Below are 22,242 nucleotides of genomic sequence, written 5' to 3' on the forward strand. Positions count from 1 at the left end.
TTAATTTTAGATTATGGAAAGTGTCAGTAGTTAAACTCAATTACTATGGCAAAGCAATATTATTTCTCTCAATGAGAGCAAAAACTAAGCCAACAAAACACGCAATCCAAAGGAAGGCAGATTTCTAAATGAGATGTAACCAAAGACAGCAAAAACTCAACTTAAAATTCTAAGAATCTGTCACAATCTGTCTCTTAAGGTTCAGCTGAGTTCAATGGTATTCCCTAGGTCATGTGGCTATTTCTTTTCCTCAGTCTAATCAAACACTCTTTGAGGGATTTTGGATGCAAAACTACTTCACAGGTTTTTTATAGAAAATGAACTGATGGAAACCATGTTTTCTGATCGAGAGATTTAATTCTCCATGAGTGCTCTGGCTTTACAATCCCACATGTAAAATGATCTCAAGAAAGCAGCCGTCTTTGGCATTCAACTTCTCAGTCATTTTTCTTTGTGTGTACATACATACATACACACACACACATGCGCGCACACATGCACACACACACATATATACACAGTACCCACTATGACGACAGTGTCTTCTGTACTTGGGGACCTGGCATGAGACACCCTCTGACAGAAGTTGGTGTGGTGTGTGCCACTTAGACCCTCAGCAGCTACTGCTGACACACAGAGCCCTGCTCAGGTGGGGTGTGGGGGTCGGGGACACTGACCTGCACCGGCTCAGGTGGAAGCTGGACCACGTGTTGCATGCGTTCACTGTGGTGATGCCTTGACTCCTCCTCATAGATCACATCCCTCTCATGCTGGGGAAGGTTCAGGAAGCGACGGATGGTACAGAGGTTTTCCCAGAGGGTGCGGTTTTCTGGGCTTGGGTTCTCCTTCCAGCGGAGCAGTTCACACAGCCAGCCCTGGAGAGAGAGGAGGTCGCTTGCATTAACCTGCAGAGTGCAGAGGAGCTGAGGGGGCCTTGACTGTGGTCCAGTGCCATCATAGTACATCTTTTTCTGTCAAAATTGTTCCCGCCAACCTGGGGAGACAGTGAAACAGTCTGACTCCAAAAACCAACCCCTGACCACATAGGTGGTTATACCAATGCCCAAGAATCTTTCCTCTTGTTAGATATCGTATCATCCTGCCTATAGAACATATTCTCAATTGCAGTTTCTCTGTAAAAGATAAGCAAGATTACAGTCATCTGTTCTCAGAAAAAGTAATTTGTGTCAGCCAGCTACAATTTTTTAAAATTACCCAACTGGGCAGCATTTCATGCTAAGAGTGAAGATAAACAAGTATGCATTACAGGACAGCAAATTCTAAAAAAGAAAAATTGTCTAGGTGTAAACAACACTGAATTCTCTAGGGAGGAAATATTCTTACAATTATCAATAACTCCATAAAATAGAAGCAATAACCTTGGCTAGAATGAAAAGAAATGTATATTTGCTCAATCTCTGAATACCTCGGGCTCTAGGCCCTCTTAACCATCACCTTCCTGCCACAGCCACACCTGCAGGAAGGTAGGCAGTTGGTCGGGTCACACCTGCAAATGTCTGCTTCCAAAATCTGGCATCCGGATGTTCTCTCTCTTGCAACTGCACGAGAAAGAAAATGTAATGCAAATAATGATGGATTATATGAAAATAATACAGAGGATGCTGTCAACATCGCTCACTGACTCATGTCAAAATATTTTACCAGTAGCTTTCTAATCCATCATTTCTAAGCTACATCACTAATTTTAAAAAACAAGAACTGTCCCACATCATGTCTCTTGCAAAAGAGTAAAAAAAATTTCTCAAGAGGTGCATAAACACGAATGACTTTGTGAAAAATAATTCCCAAACCTCAACAAATTCTATATCATCACCTATAAGCCAATGAAAGTTCCTGATACGCATTACAAAAACCCCATATAATATCATAAGCCATTGTTTGTCTAACTCTCCACTGTGTCTTCTGCCTTTACCCAAAAAAAGGCAAGATTTGATTATCTCCGCTGCATCAGCCAAGACAGCAACACCAGCTGTTCTCATTGTGCAGCCTCTTCCTCGCGGCCTCCATGTTAATAACCTGATCATTCCATTTTCTCCTTCAACTGCCGGCTGCAGCACTGCGAAGAGACAAAAACCCAGGCCCATCTGCAGCAGCTGTAGGCACTGAACTGTGAAGCCACCAGGGATTTATAAACTAATCTGTAACACAACACTGCCTTGTTTTTACAAGTGAGAGGCCACATTTGCGCAGACCTGATCTTTTCTTGCAATAAACTGGAAGCTTGGGAGAGTTAGAAGGTTAGGAAGAATGAAAACAAGATATCTTATCATTTGCTTGGAAATGTTTTTCCAAGTACTTTCATAGATTTTTTTTTTTTTCAACTCAATTGAAAGGCAGGTCATGGTTGATTTTCAAGGTGCAATGTATAGAAAAAATGAAGACAAATTTTTTTAACCCTACCAGAAAATAAATTATATTTTTAAAAGTCTCCTAGTCCCCAAGTGTTTCCTCAAGGGTTTCTTTGCATAAAGTAAAAGAATTCTTGAAATGGAAAATAAACCATCTGTGGAAAAATAAGCTCCTACTTCTCTATCTTTTCATAGATCTGAATAAGTCTCCAACTGAATTCTTTCAAATGTTTCAAACAGGTATGTTTAACATCTCCCAGGGGAGGCAAGAGCATGGAGACCAACCATTTAATGGAAAATACAAACAAAAACCTGCATCTGTTAAAAGATGAAGATCTGAGACACCCAGACCTTAAGGAAGACAGCACCTGCTGTTCTGCTTGAGGACTGAACTGCATTGTGGGAAGCCACAGCTTGAAAGGAGACAGGTGACAGCTGAGTGGTATCTCCACTTATGACACTGGGAATGTCTCGCACAACATTTATTGCCGCATTTGATTTATATGCGCTGTTATAATCTGCACTCATTACAATCACTTAGAACAACACTACAGGCCTCGTTATGGACTGTGTGCTGTCTGCCATCAGTCTTTAAGAAGTGTAGTGCTCAATTTGCCCACTGACATGCAAGGTCTTGACCTTGAAGCTATTAGGGAGCAGATTAGACACAAGTGTGATCATGTGTGCAGACATAAGCAAACCAAATTAATTTCTGGCACAGGGAGGTAGCCAACAAGACCCTGTTCTTAAGGCACCAGAGAACTTCCTCAAATCCCTGATGGAGCTGAGCTAATAGCATGTTTAAGGGAACCCGGTTTTGAAGATGAAGCACATTCATGGTATTTAGAGGGTTATTAATCTAGTTTCCCCACAAAGTGTTTGCTTGGCTGATCAGATTAAGGGATGGAGCCTTCAACAGCGCACCCCCACCACAGCAGGCCCCAAGAAATCTGTGATACTTCACAGCCTTGGACATATTGCACCATGTGTACCCAGCTGCCTCAATAATTAGCTTATGAATGTATCAGCTGGTTCTGTGATTTTTATAAATAATAACTAACCTACAGAGCAGAAAGATTGTCAAGAGCCTTATAGTAGCACAAAACCGGAAGGTGATCCTAACTCTACCTTGCTCTTCTCCTAAAGGCCGTTATTCCCTCCTACGGGTGCTCCTGTGATGCCATTTGTATGTATTTATTTTGTATCTGAACTGGTAATGTATTTTTGTGTTAGTTTTCTTCATGGCAGCCATGATTTACCTTCCCCTCATTCTGGCTCACTTGCTCATTCCATGTATTTGTATGCCTATCTTCAGGAAATCTATTCTCCCACCTCACTTCCCATCTCATGCACCATCATTTTATTCATAGCATCTTTTCACCAGCCCATTTGGGATGCTTATCTCTGTTTTCTCAATAGGGTCTCTTATTAGCTTGTTTGCTGGCTAATGAATGTGTGAGAAAGTGCCACGCGGTTGCATGAACACACATGTATGTAATTGTGAGTGAACCCATCACAGAAGAGATAAAGGGTCCCCACATTGGGATTTTTTTCATTTATATAATTTTTGCATGCCATCCAAGAAAGTTTTGCAGTATCAGGCAAAAAAAAAAAAGTGTAAATGTCAAATAAAACAGTGACAGATGACAGTATTCTCTATTGAATAGCACTGTTTCTGTCGTGCATGTTCAATGGGAACTCATGAATTATTAATAAACAAATCTCCTTTTTCTGTTAAAAATCTCAAGTAGGTTTTTGTTGTTTTCTCTGTGTTATGTGGAGCATTCCATGAGAATTATTTTCATTTCAGAAATGCTGATACAGAAGTTCATCTGGTTTCCAGCCTTGGCCAGCTCTGTGAGTGGGCACCATGAACTGTGGAGTATATACTTCCCTGGGATTTCTCTCTTAGCCTGGTTTTAAGTTTTGACCAAAGGTTGGCTGTATATTCATATAGTCCATTTAGCTTTCACAGTCTGGTAAAACTAGGACTGAGTGAATTATAAGTGTTTGAGCATAGTTAGGAATGTAGAAAGTATCAAATCTGGATCTCTAAGACCTAACTGCTAAGTTCCTGGTCTGTCATTAAATAACTGGGTGACCTTTGGGCATATAGTTACCCTGTTCAAGCTCCTGGGTGCTTAACTGTAAAAGGACAGGTTAACAAAAGATGGTCTCTAAGTTCCTTTTTGGTTCTACATTCCATGATCTATTACCTTGTTATCTGTCAGAAAAAGCAGACAGTCATAAACCATCAGGGTTAAAGGTACAAATAAAAAATAACCTTGACAAAGTGGTCAAGGTCAAATAACTAGTGATGATATACTGACACCATGAATGCTCTGATATGATGTACTGCAAAGGTTACAACATCGTATCTGAGGTAGTCTTGCCCAAAATGCATAACCTCAGTCAAAACATGAGAAAATATCAAACAAACCCAAACTGAGAGGTGTTCAAAAAAATAACCAAAAATGGCAAGGTCATAAAAGAAAAGGAAAGACTTAAGAACTGTCACAGACTGCAGAAGACTAAGGAGAATAACTAAATGCAATGTGGTTGCTGGATAGGATCCTGGCACAGAAAATAGACATTAGTAGAAAAACAGGTGAAATTAGAATAAGGCTTTCGTTTAGTTAACAGTATAGAAATAATGTCACTTTCCTGGTTTTGATAATTTCAGTATCATCAATAATTGCCATATGGTGATATAAGGTGTCAACCTTAGGGAAAGATAGGTGAGGGATATATAATACAGTGCAATGATCCCTTCCATACTAGTTTGGCAACATTTTTGTGAGTCTAAAATTAGTTCAAAATAAAAAGGTTTTTTAGATACAGGAAATTCCTGGAACTTATAGAGAAAAATATACATGGAGCCTAAGTGTAATAATAACAAGAGGTTCACAATTAAAACTTTATTTTACCTTCAAAATCTGAATCCAGAGAAGGAATGTATTAATAAGTTCAAAGACTGCTTCCTTGCAATCAATGGTTAAAAGTTCCCAAGCATTAGGGTGCATAAGCAAATAATATTTATTCACATCTCATTTTAGCCATCTCATCAGCCTCTTAAACAAATATATTTCCCTTAGTAGAAAAAACAACTCTGACTGCCCTTCCAACTATGCAGGTAAGATGACACTCCTACCAGTCAAGATATAGTTTTACAATCCACGTGTTCCTGAAAAGTTGCATATCAATCTACATTTACAAAGCAAATCACATTGTAAATGTATTAGACATGCTTACTATTTGAAGAAACGTGCCATTAATTCTTTCTGGAAGATGAATAATAAATTCATAGTTTATCTTTTATTAAGTTGACAGTTTCATTAATGAGTTGCATAAAGAAGAGAACCTCTAGTTCACAATTTAAGAACATTACTAGAGGCAACAATAAAAAAAACACCATTTGCCTCCATTTTTCTTTCATGACCTTGTCTCCCACCAGTTCCCCTACTGATCTTGTGCTCCAGCCACTGTGAATTACTCACAGGTAAATTCTCACCTTCATGCTTCTGCCATGTTACTGTCTCAGATGGAATGTCTCATACTCAAACTTCTTTTCCCCATGAGAAGCTGTACTTCAAGGCTCAGCTGATGTGGTCTCATTTGTTGCTCACTCTTGCATAACCCTGAAGCATTTTGTTTATACTTTTTCACAACTTGATCATTATTATTTTTAGGGGTGGCTATGTCTGCATTCCTATCAGAACAGTTAGCTTCTTGATGGGAGTGGAGGGCAAGGGTTGGTTTCTTACTCATTTTACCATTTTCAGAGCAGAGTATGGTTTCTTGCATATAGTAGTTTCTCAATAAATAGTCATTAGATTTAACCAAAATTATTAGAGTACACACAAATTAGCCTAGAGGAATGTTTTATGGACTCAAATTCAGAGAGTTACTGTTGGAGAGAAGTAGAAATTCTCAGAAGCAACTTTGTCACTGTTCTAAGGTTTGTCTCCCTATCTCTAATGCATGAATACGATAGGGAAAATGATCCATTATATAAATTGCAAATAGTAATAGTAGTCTCTCAGGACATTGATTCTGTTAACAATTTTCTGTTGAGCACGCATCTCCTGCATGCCATGCAATGGACTAGTACATTACATATATTATCTAATTGTCACTGTTACTTTTTACTTGAAAGGTTAATTGAGACTGCCAACAAGAAAGTGAGTAATTCTGACCATGAAGCAGTTCAGGAAAAGTGTCATCACTGAGATTATGGCATGCAAGGTGAATCTTGGAAGATAAAGATAGATTTCACCAGGTGGGGAGAGGACTGAAAGTCTAGAAATGAAGGTAGGGCTCAGATTATAAAGAATGTCATGCAAAAAAACAATTTTTATCTTAATCTTATGGGCCCTAGGAGTCGTTGAAGGCTTTTAAACTGATATGATGAAGAATTAACTCGTCTTTCTTTTCCTCTCTTTCCCCCACCTTCTTCCTTTTTAAGAAGAAGTTGTTGGGGAAAAGGCTATCATAAAGTCAAGAGTATGACTTATCCTAGCCTAGGTATCTTTTTTCATAGTGAACTTGTGTGGCTTGGTATTAACTGGGACCCACAATGGCCTGGTACTGGTAAAGTGCACACTTCATAAGTTCTACCCTCTAGGAGTGTTCATTCTAAAAAGACATGACATATATCATAAAGAACCACACTACATCAATCATTTAAATAATCTGTTATCATTTTAACCACTTTCTTTTCTTTCTCTGTGTGTATATATGCGTGTATTTCTGTTGTTGCTGTTGTTAATATTAGAGTTTTTAAAGCTCTCTTCAATTGAAAATGAATAAGGTATGGCAATATCTATTTCACTTATAAAATATTTTAAAAGATTAAAATATTTCAAGTCCACAATAAATGAGTGACATATCCTCCAAACCACATACCAAAGGCTGAGAATGTTCAAATGACCAGGGAGGGCTTTCACAAAACAATAATATGGCCCAGTGTTCAAGCTTGGAGCTTAACAGATCAAGAGTTTGAATCTTGGCTGTAAATCTTATGTGTTAAGTGATAAGGAGGGGAGGGGCACACCACAGATGAAAAGAGTGGGGTTCCTGTCCATGGTACTGAAATGCCACTGCATACAAAATGGCTTGCTTTCTCTTCCCCAGGACACTTGGTTTTGACCACAACTTCTCACAGCCCCACGTTTTTTCCTTAAAAAACACTGGTCTAGGTATATGACTAATTTTCCAGTTTTTACAATATTTCAGAACAAATACAAACTAGAACTTGCTCAGCACTAAACACAAGTTCATAGCCTGCTCTGATCTCCCACAAGACAGTTAATAACTTTGCCCCTGTTGAATAAAGCTGTATATGCTCCTTGAAGGCAGGGCCTTGTCACAGTGATTATTCCCCTTGATATGACTAACACAAAGCTAATGAGTTACTTCACCTACTAATTAGTAAGTAGCCCCCACTCCCTTTGGCCCTCTAGGAACTCTAATGAATGAATATCTCAGCAAATGAACAGTTCTTCAGGAGAATGACTCATAGATTCTTGCAGCAGAAATGCAAAAGGCCATTTACTCACCCACATCTTCAATACAGAAAATGTCAGCATATGTAACCAAAGGGAAATGTTTTCTGAGTATCTCAAAAGGAAACTCATATTATTAACCACAGACAGTTCGCTTTCTAAATGGAAGCACATAAAGTCCCCAAACAAACTTTTGTAACTGTGAAAGGATTTCTCTTCAGATGGTTGAGACTCTTCTGAAGTGTGAAATGAGCCAGATAATATTCAGCTCTTGTTTCTTCGTCACCAAATTCTCTCTTCATGAATCCAATAAGTGTCTATTAAAATAAATAAACCCCCTAATGACTCAAGATAACCTAATCAAGAAAACTGAAATGGATAAAAGCCTGACTATAAGGAAGGCTTGTCAAGGGCTTCAATGAATCCCTACAAGGAGGTTATCTAAACCTGAAAAAAGATTTGTGCTGGCTGTTTGGTTAAAGTTCAAAGTTAATTATTTTATACTTTAAATGTGGTAAGTACAGAAGATCTGCTTCTTTACTTTTCAAAACTGTATACTAAATTCTAAACTGTATTTTTACAGGGATCAATTTGTAGCTATCTCTGGGTTATCTTATGCATGTCACTGACATTTCTATGGATATGTCTGTAAAGATTGAGTCTGTACTTGAGAGTAATGAAAATTTTATTTCAGAACAGCCCTTTAAACCTCTGCTGGGCTCAAGTCAAGGGGAGATTACACAAAATTTTGTTGCCCTCCTTAGCATACATGGAATATACATAGCTATTTAATAGTATGGAGACTTGGTACACCTTTACACATACAAATATGTACAAACACACATACATGCATACATGGGTACATGTACCTGAAAAAGCCATTTGTGTTTGTCAAAGGAGAAGAATGAATTTAGAATCCTGGACTTCTTCACTTCAACAGCAGAAAGATATTAACAGCAAAATGCACTAGGCTAAAATATCAAACTGAAAACAATCCTGGACTTCTTCACTTCAACAGCAGAAAGATATTAACAGCAAAATGTACTAGGCTAAAATATCAAACTGAAAACAACCAAAATGCTTCCAGTGCCTCCCTTCAGGTCCAAATGCCAGCATACCTGTGACATATCACTGTATATTGCAAACTTCCTCAAGAACTTATCATAATGGGTGGGTGGTGGGGGTGGGGTAGCGGTTGGGGAAACCAGACAGGGCAGACAACCTGGAGTAAGACTTTTTTTTAAAGATCAGGGTGGGACTAGAATGAGGTGAGCAAGCGACTAGGGCATGAAACGTAAACAATATGGCTTGACAAGTGTGTGCCTTCTTACATCTTGCACCCTAGGCAGCTAGCCTGCCTTACCCTAGTCTTGGCCCTGTGAAAAGAAGAAGATTAAATAGTCTCAACAGCAAAGTGGTAGCAACCATTCGTAGATACCAACATTCTCCCACTGTAAGAACCACAGTTTAACTCGATGTCCTCTTCCCCAGTGGGCTGGGGAGAAATCAGAGAGAAGGCTTTAATATGGCAACCTAATTTACTTCAAAGACACATGCAAGTTTCCAAAATTACCAAGTCAGGAACAGGAAAAATAATGAACTCAAAGGTTTCTGCAGAGGATAAAATGAACTTAAAATGACTTTAAAACTTTAGTGATAAGTTAAAAGTATTTGACATTTTAAGAACTGCATATGTAGTCTGATTAATCTTCATTATCATCATTATTATTGATTGTCTAAGGACTCCTATAAAGACTAATTTTAAGGCATGAAACATTAACATAATTAATTGTGAGAGTGGTAAAAAGAACTCAATTCTTGATCATGAGGTTGATATTAAAACTAAGATCTTATGGGAATGTCTGAGGAGTTCCTTCACTAGAATCTGATTTCTTGAGATTATACCAAAAGAAAAAAGAGGGGAGACTGGAGGGCTCAACTTGACGCTCACGCATCAAATCACTATGTTCACACCACTTAGTTTGACATTTGGGAATCTGAGAAACTTCTTCACTAGGCATAATAATATTTTTCAAATGGTATTTTTAGCGTACATATATTAAACTTTTTTGAATTTGAATTTGGAACACCACCCCTAAATTTTAGTATATTTCGCCCAGTTGACAAGAGTGGAAACTGGTCCATGATAGGCTCTCAGAATGATTGTGTTCTGAAGAAACCTACCTGGCAGCTACTCAGTCAAGGCTGTACACCTCATTTTTGCCTACCTTACATGTTGAATATAAATGGCAAAAGCAAAATCATTAGCAGTGAGACAGACCACCAACTCATTTTACACAGGGTATCCTATGGCCTATAGTTTCTGTTAGTCTTTATACCAGAGAGCTCAGGGCAGCAATATGTCTACTTCCAGTGCCCTAAGTTATCCCAGCCCCAATAAAGGTATCCTCAAAATGGAAACTTAATAATATAAGATCAACATTAAAGCATTTTTTGTGCAAAATGGCAAAACTTTGATCTTTGTGCAACATTTTTTAAAGGCTAGGAAACTAAATAATGAGACAAGATAATATTTTATATTTTGTAAATTTACTCTTCCACATAAAAAAGTTGTCCTAAAAAATTATAGTTTTAACTTGTCTTATAATTATGTGTTACACAGTTATAATACCAATTAGGACATAAATATACACTCCCATGCAAATATACACATTGAAAGAAAAGATTATAAAATGTTAATAGCAACTATGTCTGGGTCATGAAATCATGGGTGATCCACGTTTTTACTTTCATATTCTTCGTCACTTTCTGAATTTTTTAAAATGAGGCTGTTAAATTACTTACGTAATCACAAAATATAAATTATTTCTTTAAAAAATGTATAAATATGTACCTGAGACATTTTAAGAGACACAAAAACAAAAATTAATTACTTCTTTCCTTTATTTTTCTTTTATATAAAAAGAATCTTCCACAGAGACCTACATGTTTTAAATTATTTAGCCTGTCAAGCAAATTAGACCACCTATAAGGAGAGATTTAAAGAAAAAAACAATGTTCATAAAATCTGCGCTTGTAAACTGCATCTAAAACATAAGTACACTCTCAGGAATACAATTTGTTAAGTAGTTGAGAACTTGAAACTTTTTTTTTTTTTTTGTAGAAACATAGTGATAAGGCATAAAGGTCAGTACACAAAATCCACTTAATCCTAATGTACATGAAGCATAGAACATACTGAAAGCCAATCACCATGTAGGTCATAGTTTCTATGGGGAAAATGATTGTAGAATTGTGTATTACAAGCCAGAAATCCATCTCTTTTAGCTACAACAGGATCACAATTATGCCTCCCATTCTAAAGTGTGTAGTAGGAAGAAAAACTCTCTCTCTCATTCCTGACTTTAGTGGCAGCTCCTGCAGTTAGTGGGCCTGCAAGGGCACAGGTAGCATGGAGGATTGACAGAGGTCTTTAAACCTTTGTAAAGATGAGGACAGATCCCCCTGGGTCCCTGTTGGTTCCAAAATCACCCTTTTTCTTTTATCCCAGCAGGCTCTGGGGCTGCCCCCTTTCATTATCACCATCTGGGATTTACAACCAGGCCGTCTTTTTCCCCTTGTCTGTATGGAACAGAACAGGGTGTATCAGTTTCTCTCCACCTTCCTGATACAAAAAGCAAGTCCACAGCCCTTCTGAAGTTTTTGTTCATTGGTTTATCTTTTTAATGGAGGGAAGGGAAAACAGAGATTAAAAATAAGCCCCTTTCCATTTCTCTCCCTACTCTATTTTTACCCAAACCTAGTAGGAAAAAAAAACAATCACATATGTAGTCTTGGGTCTTTGGGTATACAAATAATAATAATAAATAATAAAGATTAACTCTCCTCTCAAAGAAAAAAAAAAGTCAGATGATCCTTAGCATTCTATGAGCTAACCTATCGTAGCCCATAAAAGGGAGAAGACAGAAGGATATGAGAAGAAAAAAACAATCAGTGTCTGGGAAATGGGGTAATTGATGTCAAGGGAGAGAAATGTGGCTGAGGATGTTGTCAAAGTACACAACCGTCCCTGGAGAACCACAAAAGATGTGCTCACAGGTTACTATGTTTTCTCTCCTCTAGATTTCTACATCCCAGATCACAGGTGATTGGGTAAAATTGGGAAGAAAGGGGCAAAGCGGCCCTACAGAATCTGCAGAAGAGGGCCAGCAAGATTAGCAGAAGCTTTTGAGGAACAAGGCATTCCTGTGGCCACACAGACTGAATGTGGGGCATTCGCTCCCTGGTGGCCCTTTGTATGTGAGGGTCAGACTGGAGTTATACAGAAAACACTCCATATGCCTTTACATTATGGCTTCTACTAAGAACCCCTAACTCCTAATTCACAGAGAATTACCACTGTCATTCTATTCCACGATCTGAGTATTCTGCAGACAGAAAAGGAAGGTAATCCTCAGAATTCACGCACAGAAAATTATTTTAAACCACTAAACTGGTCCTAAATAGAAAATGAAGGAAAAGTACAAGGTGAAATGTGCATAAACATGTCTTTCCCTCTGGTCTTATCCTTCTTGGACTCCTTTCCCATGAAGAAAGGGGCAAAGGCCTGATAGGAGATACCTAATGGAAGTGGATGATGGACTGGCCTAGCAATCACCAAGGGACTAGCGCTGAGCTGCAGGAGGTGGTCTGGGACCCTACACATGCATCCTCATGTGACCCATGCACTAGGGAAACATATACACACACTTCCCAGTAATGGATTTTCACAATGAACCAGTTTGCCACCCTTTCAACTCCTTTTCTGAACCCCTCTCCTTGCATTGTATCTGGTTCCTACCTAAACACTTACAGCCCTCAAGGACCCTCTTAGCCCACCATTCCTACTCTAAAACTTTCCTCCCTCTTCCTATTCCCCATTCAAGGCTTCCCTAACACACAGGGCAGTGTTAGAAATTATTCTTAACAGCTGATTACAGCAATTAACACCAAGGAGTGTTAATGGAGGGGTCATAGAAATTTCAAATGGAAGGAGAAGGTTGCTATGCATATTTGAACTCGGCCTTCAGGGATTCAAGGCAACTCCAGTTCACAAGAGTATCTAATTGTTTCCCTAATTTCACCTTCAGGAGAAGGGAAAGCCCTTGCATTTGGCTATTCAGTCACTGCAAGAACTTAAGACCCTCCAAAGAAAAACAAAAGAAGGAGGGAAGAAAATGCAAGAGAAGAGAAAAATCTTTGTTTCTCTCAGTCCTCACAATAAAATGGAGTGGGTGTGGCCACTCCCCACTGCAGCTTGGAGAGGTTAAGTCCTATGATTAGTCATGACTAAGAGAGATACATAAGTCTATAAGGTGTATATATATGACTAAGATATATATATCCATAAGGTGTATGTATGTGTATGTATATGTACAGACATATATATACATGTATATGTATGTACATATATGTCTACGTATATACATGTATATGTACATATATATCTACGTATATACATACATATGTCTGTATACACATAGATACACCTTATGGATATATATATATATATCTCAGTCTCATATATACACCTTATAGATTTATATATGTATACACATACATGTATATATATATACACACATACACACACACATACCCACATGTACACACACATAGATACACCTTATGGATAGCCACCAAATATATATGCCATGTACCAAATCATGCAATTGATTTCACTAAATGTACTTTTTATGAAATGAATACTGATACTTATAAAATGAAGTGAATATCTTTTGTTAAACGGCCTTTGAAACTACCAATTAAATTCATTTTGTTTGGCAGTATCATTTAAAAAAAAAACATAATAAACATTATGCCTGAATTGCCTATCTAGTCAGCTATTTACCATAAGGTTCCCCACTCATAAATGAAAATGAGATCACTGTCCCAGTGAAAAAAGAACAACCTCAAAGCCTCTTATCCTCACTTAAGCTCAATCTTACCTTCAGCATATTAATTCCCAGAACTATGTTCTCCTCCAAATTCTACGAAATCAGGGCTACTGATTTCTTCAGGAGACATCAAAAATTTGGAGAGCTAAGCTTCTGCCAGTTGGCAAAAGCAGCTTTCAATCAGCTACCTGAATTATTTTGGGAGGCTGGAGGCATCACTATTTCCAAAAGCCATACTGCTACATCAACAGGAAGATTACAGGCATTTGGAATCAAGTTCTCAACTGTGGTCTTCAGTTTTTCTTGAAAGCTGCTTATAAAAGAAGGACTGTGTGAAACTTTGATATTTACATCAAGTCACAACTAAGGGGCAGGTTTGCAAAATCAATTGTGCAGCTTTTATACTCACTGCACATTTACCACATATGTCCTTTATTACACAGTGGAAAACCATTAAATGCACAGTAGTTTTGCCAAGTGGCATTATGCATTTAACAGCTTTATTCGTTTAACAGCTCCAACTCTCATTATATTTTGCCATGTGGTACATGGGATTTTATGCATTTAACAGTTTAAGAAGGCTCTATGGTATTTTCTTTTCATGTATTTCATACTATGGTTGGACATCATGTCTTAGCAAACTGTATTTCACTGATTTCATGGATGAGAGAAAGTCAGAGTAATCTGGAAAAATTACTACACTGAAATTGAAAAGGGAAACAAACATTTTAATCCCTTTCCAAGTTCCTTGATATTCTACTCCCCTCCTTTTATCAACATCTGAAAATAACCTACATCAGGTTAAAACTGCAGGTAAAAACAGCTAACCCTGTACTCTATAATTAATCTAAATATAACATTTAACTATAGTTTAAATTTTTCAGTTTTAAAAACTTAATTTTTATTTTTTTTATTTTATTTTAACCTTCTTGCTTAATAGAAATACAATACTCAGTCACTTCCTTTCTTTATAGCACACAACAGAAGATTTGTTAGGGAGATGATCGACCATTCGATTATTTACATATGTAGGGATGAAAACATTTGTCATACAAGGACACAGAGGAAATCAAGCTCAGAATCAAAGGACTCTCAAAATTATGCCTTAACTAACTTTTGCTTCCTCTACTCTGCATTAGGTGTTTGCCCTAGGTATAAATAAGTAAGCATGCACCTCAAACCTAGGATTCTAGGTTTGGGCAGAAGTTGTCCCTTTAAATGAAGAATTGAAGCAGATAGTAGATCCCATCAACTGTTGCTGCTTTCAGAAATAAAAAACTTAAGCATCTGTCTGCTCTTTTCCCCAGAGCATTACATTCTCCACAATCCCAGAACTCTGAAAAATTTTACTGGTTAAGCTTCTGTGTTTTTCTGTTAAAAGATTTTAGCACTTACTCTGCACTCCCCAACGTGTGTTTTCTCCTGAAAAAAACAACTGTATTCTGTACATAAAAGAAACACCTGACATCAAAATGTGTCTCTGGGGCTGGGGAAAAGTGGTTATTATAACAGAGTCAGCCATTCCCCTTGTGGGAACAGGAAAGGTGATGAGACTTGTCTAAAACTTGGTCTCAGAAAGGTGCTGTTATATACATTCTAAGTTTTGTTCATATATATATATATATATATATATATATATAAAGGGAGAGAAAAGGGTACATTGCAGTGTTTAGAATAAAGAGTTTAGAATAATAGAATAAGTGTTTAGAATAAGGTGCTGTTACATACATTCTAAGTTTTGTTCATATATATACGTATATATATGTATATATATATACGTATATATATATACACATATGTATAAAGGGAGAGAAACAAAAGGGTACACTGCAGTGTTTAGAATAAGGAGAGAAATCATTCGAGGTTCATTTTTTTAAATCTTTAAAAGAAAAACAATCGGGTTTTGGCTTCATCTCTATTTTGAACTCCAATGGGAATAAAAGCAAACTAGAGTAAAAGGCACAACATGACAGGTTTCTTGGGGGTTATTATTGTTATTATTATGATAGGAACAGATGTATTTTTATTGGTGGAGGAAGGAGAAGGATCTAATTCCAGCCCTCGATTTTGCTCTTTTAAAAACCACTCACCTGACTTTTATTTGCAGCCACTTTGGCAAACAGGGCTTGAGACACCTTGGCCCTTTTCATCTCCTGTTGGATCTCGTCATAAATGGCAGCTGTGATGTTGACGTTGGCGCCGTCCACCTTAATAGGGAGGTCTGTTGTCGGTGTCGAGGTTTTGGCCTACCAAGAGACCATGAAAATAATAATTTAAAAAGTGCTGCATTCAGCCCAGCCATCTGTGCAGAAATTATCAAAGGATTTCAGTCAGCTGATGCCTAACTGCATTAGCTACAGAGGGACACTTCCTGTCCATTATTCTAATCAGGTTAATTGTGATTGGAAATAATTGCAGTGCATTCCTATAGGACATGCAGAATCCTGTCAACCCTGTTCTCTCACAGTATCCCAGATGAAGGTTCACAGGTAGGATGGCTCTCCTAGACACCAAACTATAAGCAACCATCTAACTACAAAACAAACATGCAGAACACACACACAGTTAACCTTTTCTTTCTAAAAATGGCACACCTTGGAAGAAGAGCCAATTCTTTCAGAAAAAAAAAATGAGTAAATGCGTAGAGGTCTCTAAATAATAAATTATTACTCAATTTAATGCACTCCCGAGTCTCTCTTATTCTTTATTAAAGCTTTACGTATGTCATTCGAGTATGTATGGTTTCCCATCATTATCATCATTATGCTACCCAGACAGTCACCTAATTTCACCTAGGAAATCAGTGGAAATGAAACAAAATTTCATTTCATAAAACTAGGCTTCAGAATGCCTTTGATGTGCCGTTTTCATTTTCTTAAACTCATATTGTGGTTTTATGTATTCTGCAGTGCTCGTTTTAATTGAATGATTTCCCATCAGCTTCAGAGACAAATGAAGGACAATATAGAAGATGTCTGTACTTCTTGGGGTTAGGATAACCCTAAAATGTCTGAATCCACTTAATCCAAAAGACGGTCATAACATTCACTTGGTGGGAGCCCTAGAATGCATTGCTGGTGTCTAATAAGAGAAGGCTGAGACATTTTCTTAGAACCTCTGGCAGCAAGATTTCAGGAAAAGACATCTTTGATCCTTGTGCACTACCAGCTGAATTGGCCTAACCTGGGTTTTTTCTCTTTGTCCCCATTCACCCTAGAATCTCAAACCAACAGAGTTATCTCCAAATCATAAGTTTCCCTGTGCGGATGCCCTGAGCTGTTCTCTACTGGATCCAGCAGTATGTAGGTCCACAGAAAGATGTAACAGGCAGTGTGGACTCTGTGACAAATGCTGTCTAGCGGCAGAACTTATGACCCTACGTTTCCATAAAGGCTTTGCTTTCTAACAGTGCTCAGTAACTTCTGCCATTTTTCTTCTACCTTCTCCTTCTCTCATACTATTTTCTAATTACTGCAAAGCAATAATTACTATAATTTATGGCGTGCTTTTTATGGGCCAGGTACTCCAGAAAGCATTTTAACTTTTGTTTTTACATTTAATTCTTTTAAGATTCCAATGAGTTAAATATTATTATTTTCATCTTACAAATGAAGAAACTGAAATAAAAGAGGCTCTTAACCTAGGACACCCAGCAGCCAGTGAAGGAACCATGATCTGAACGCAAGTCTCTCAGGCTCGAAAACATGGGCTCAGGACACTGCACTACACACTGCCTCCAAAATCTTCAATTTATGCCAGGTGCTGTTGCAAGAATTTTCTTGCCAGGTTGGGACTTTCCCATTAAAAATCTAATTATCTGTAATTTTTTTAAATAAACCCTTTGTTCTGCTCAAAATTTCTAGTTAACCCACAGTGCTTTCCCTGTTAAGAGAACGTTTTAGCATAGCATGTCTACCCTTTCTCAATTCAGTTTTCTTAATTTGCCTCACTGACTATTTCATCCTACCTGACTGGTCAAGTCTTCTCTCGAACCATGAGGGCTAAGACGAAACCCCTCAGCCATGTGCCCTTACACAAGTTACTGAATCCATCTAAACCTTAGTTCCCTCATCTGTAAAATGGGCATAATACCATAAAATGGTGACAACTGAATTCATGCCAAATGTTCACAATACCTAATACACGGTAAGCGTTTTAAAAAATGATCATTCTTATCTTAGTATTGTTTTGTCATTATTAAGTACACCACGGAATGCTGGCCAGCTGAAGAAATAAAAAGAGACTGGAGGTATAATTTCAAATTTCAAATTTCTTCAGTTTGTTTTTCAGCTGCTAATAAAGTATAGATGGGGTCCAGAAAATAATCTCCCTGCATCAGTGTCAAGCTGCCTGTGTGCACTAAATTGTTGACTCCAACTAAAAGGCTGAGTCAGTGAGTACTCCTCTAATACTTGTTCTCACAATAAAATCTGTACTGTACTACGATCTTTACTGTTGAGATATGCCTGTAAAGAATTTTAAGTCAGTAATCATGAAGTGTTTTAAAAGACTTTAATATACTCTCCTATCTCAATCTTTACCGAAGAGAAAAAGAAGACAATTCTAGAGAATGTACAAATGCAATGCCATGACTGTATTCTCAAAAACATGTTTAAATATTTATTTTCAAAAATATCAAAACTGTGAAATTAAATAAGAGATTTCCCTGCTACACCTATCCCTAAAGGGCATCTTTATGAATTTTCTAGATGGCATTCTGGTCAAAATAAGCAAAATACTGACCCTAACTGTGTGGCCTTGTAAGTCGGTCTGGCACTGAAAGCTATTAGGTCTTTGAAAAGGTGCCTACGATATATAATCTTGTTAGGAAAATAGTATAAAAGAGCTGAAAACAAACACACAGACCTGTGTTAATTTCTAACAAGTAGAAGTAACTTTCTAAGAAGAGCTGCCTTGTCAAACGGCCATGAAGTATGGCTGGGCTCTTCTATAATGGTTTAATGGGCTTCAAAAGTGGCAAAAATATTGATGAATTTAGCAGAAGTAAATATTAGTGCACATTAACAACTTGCCCAACTTACTAGCTCAGTATGTATGTCACCAGATTTTTTTTTAAATAAATAAAAATGCTTGGTTATACTCATCCAAAGTAAGCAGTCAAGAGACTTATTTTTGGTTCAAACAGTAACTAAAACTCATAATTCACTAAAGACTGAAGTGTAAGTAACACAATTTGGCAGTGCATGATAGAAAGTAATCTTCAATTAAAAGTTTATTGCAGAGTACAAAAATATAAAAAGAGTTAAAATGTGTGAAAAAATGGATATACTTGAAAAAGCTCAAATATTTCTACTAGAATACAATTCTGCTTCTATGCTTAATTAGTTCCTTAGAATTTATCAGAAAACGCAAAACCAGAGCTATAATATCTAAGCAAAACAACTTTCGGTTTTGAACCGCCCATTTTTCAGATTTGTATAAATGTATATCCATTAGGTTGGGCACGGTGGCTCATGCCTGTAATCCCAGCACTTTGCAAGGCTGAGGTGGGCGGATTACTTGAGGTCAGGAGTTCGAGACCAGCATGGCCAACATGGTGAAACCCCACCTCTACTAAAAATACAAAAAATTACCCTGGTGTGGTGGCATGTGCCTGTAATCCCAGCTACTCAGGAGGCCGAGGCAGGAGAATCACTTGAACCTGAGAAGCAGAGGTTGCAGTAAGCCATGATCACACCACTACACTCCAGCCTGGACAACAAAGTGAGACTCCTTCTCAAAAACAAAAAAAATTTATACCCATTAAATATTGGTTTTGAGAATTAGCACTCAGACAGAACCTGCAACTATCGTAGCAACAGCGAATGGACTGGCCTCATCATAAATCTATCGAGTAGTAAAAGTTTAGGGGAAATAGGGGATAGGCCAGAAATGAGTGGGCTTGGATGTGAACTAGAAATGACCCCTGACTGCCTTGAGACCTTGACCCTTGAGTCAGGAGTTTTGAAGCACACATTACTAGATGTATACACTTGCATGAGGGCCTAAGAAAGGAATACTTTTCAAGTGTGTGGAGAGGAAGAATGGAAGTCACCAAATTCTGTGGGGAGATCATCCCAGGATGGAAAATAATTAAGGCCTACCTTTCCACCATCATTTTCTAAAGGATCATTGAGTGACATCTCAGTCATTCTGATCTAGACACTGCATATGTATGCTTCCACTGCAAGTGTTCCTCCATTTTGTCTTTTTCAGATTACATAAAACAGAGCTTAAACTACCCTCTGCCCCCTGCCCTCAGCCACCTCCACCGCATCCAGCCCAACCAAATAAACATACAATTTAAGGGAAAGCAGTGTGCTTGCTATGCAAACTCAGCTTCAACACAAATGCCCTAACTCCTTCTTTGGCAACTGAGCAGCTATGTATAAACATCCTAGAGCCCGCCCCTGTGCCCACTCCTACCTTCCTACCCCTCACCTACCACGTATGGAAGAATGGGACTTCCTAAAGGGACAGAAATACAGTATGGGATCATATATGGTCAGAAGTTCATATCCTCTGACCAACATGTTCAGCAGATTAAGAAATTGTTGAATTGGCCAGGCACGGTGGCTCACGCCTGTAATCCCAGCACTTTGGGAGACCAAGGCAAGTGGATCACCTGAGGTCAGGAGTTCGAGAAGAGCCTGGCCAACATGGTGAAACCCCATCTCTACTAAAAATACAAAAATTAGCTGGGCATGGTGGTGGGTGCCTCTAATGCCAGCTACTTGGGAGGCTGAGACAGGAGAATTGTTTGAACCCAGGAGGCGGAGGCTGCAGTAAGCCGAGATCATGTTACTGCACTCCAGCCTGTGTGACAAAGCGAGACTCCATCTCAAAAAAAAAAAATAAAATAAAATAAGAAAAGAAAAAAGGGAAAGAAATCCTTGAATTATGTCTCTCAGTGTTTGAGGGAAAACATAGTAACTAGTGAATGCAAGATGTTTCCAAGACAAAGAGTGAAACATACGGAAAGCAAGTTTCTCACCTGAGGGGTTCGGGAGGAGCTGGGACTGCTGGAGGCCGAGGAGACCATGCTCACATTGGGATTCATGCTCCGCTCCCTCTCATCCTGGTAGATGCGATCTCGCTCCACTTCTGGCAGATTGAGGAAATTCTGCATGGCCCTCAGGTTTACTAGAAGAGACTGAGAGGCTGTCCGAGGGTCTTCTTCCTTACGCAGAATCTCAGACAACAATCCCTGATTAAATGGGGGAAAAAAAACAGATCAAGTCACATTTGCAGGTATATGTGTGTGGTTTCTGTCTTCCACTCCTCTCCTCCTTTGTTTGGTTTAACCAGCTCGCTGTGATGTCAAGAACCTCACACTAATTCCTTAGGGTTCTCCGATATGAAGGCAATGTGCTTGCCTTCCGGGGGATATGCATTATTTTAGGACTGTTCTATTCTGACACTTTATCATCACTGTAATAATCATCAGTGTACAGACATGCCAGCTAGCAAGGTAGGCACTCGGGAAGAATTGTGAAACTGCAATTACCACCAGGTGCCTCCTACAAGTATTTCAGGAACTGTTAGAACTCTCTCTGCTTGAAACTGGGAACACTTGGCAGTCCTGCTTAGCTTTACAAATCTGCCAAGTTTGGTAAATTTAGTTTCGACATTTAAACAGCATGGTAGATTTACATCAATTTTTAAAAAAATTGGCTGAATTTCTGTATGACCGGCCACTGTTTTCAATAGAGATATTTCTTATGCAAAAAAAAAAAAAAAAAAAAAAAAAAGACACAAAGCAAATGGCTAAATTGTGTTAAGCCTCTGATAATTTCCCAATCTATACACATAATAGTTATCCTTACATATGTACAAAGGGCACCCAAATCTTTTATGAGATATCTTTATGGGGGAAACCCTAATCTCACCATTAAAGCAATGAAAATGAAGTCACCTCTGGCAAGGGGCTGAGCACACCGTAACAACAGTGTGCATGGAATGCCATGATAGGCCCAGATACTTTCTGAATGTGTGACTCACCCAAATAGAAAGATTTAAATAGGAAATTAGTGTTTTCATGTGCTCTGACGACAGAGAATTCACAAAGAAAAGGAAAATGCTGCCAAGTCTAGAGAAAAGTAGTATGGACTCCAGAAAAGGGCTGGAGATCTAAGGTGGGACATGGTCATACTGGGGGTAAGTGCAGATCTATTTCCATTCTGCACACTTGTTGGATTACCACACAGAGACATCACTTTATATTCCCAGCTAATATGTTGCTTCTCAGAGCAGTATAAGAACAGGGTTTAGGATTATCCCCCTGGGAAGAGCTGAGATGTTAATCCCGTATCTTAGAACAGATGGGGCAACTCAAATCATGAAAAGTCACTTCTTTAACTGTAGTAAAGTAAAACAGATGCCAAAGACGTTTCCACTCAGGTGAAAATTAATGCAAAGGAAACATTATCAGATTTCTAATATGTGGCTTAAATATGAAAACGCAATGGATGTAAG

The 22,242-nt window shown here is 38.2% G+C and overlaps 1 protein-coding gene across 8 annotated transcripts in view; it reads right to left on the minus strand.

Annotated features, from left to right (window-relative positions):
• Window positions 1-22,242, minus strand: part of SATB2 (SATB homeobox 2) — a 190,961-nt gene that overhangs the window by 39,287 nt on the left and 129,432 nt on the right. For all 8 annotated transcript variants that reach the window (XM_055290130.2, XM_055290127.2, XM_055290128.2 and 5 more), the window contains 3 exons: window positions 20,762-20,974; window positions 15,858-16,013; window positions 678-875 (listed from right to left, as the gene is read on the minus strand). In XM_055290130.2, coding sequence (XP_055146105.1) covers window positions 678-875; window positions 15,858-16,013; window positions 20,762-20,974 — 567 coding nt within the window. The remainder of the gene's footprint in view (window positions 1-677; window positions 876-15,857; window positions 16,014-20,761; window positions 20,975-22,242) is intronic.

This window comes from Symphalangus syndactylus, chromosome 8 (assembly GCF_028878055.3).
Source record: "Symphalangus syndactylus isolate Jambi chromosome 8, NHGRI_mSymSyn1-v2.1_pri, whole genome shotgun sequence".
NCBI classification, from domain to species: Eukaryota; Metazoa; Chordata; class Mammalia; order Primates; family Hylobatidae; genus Symphalangus; species Symphalangus syndactylus.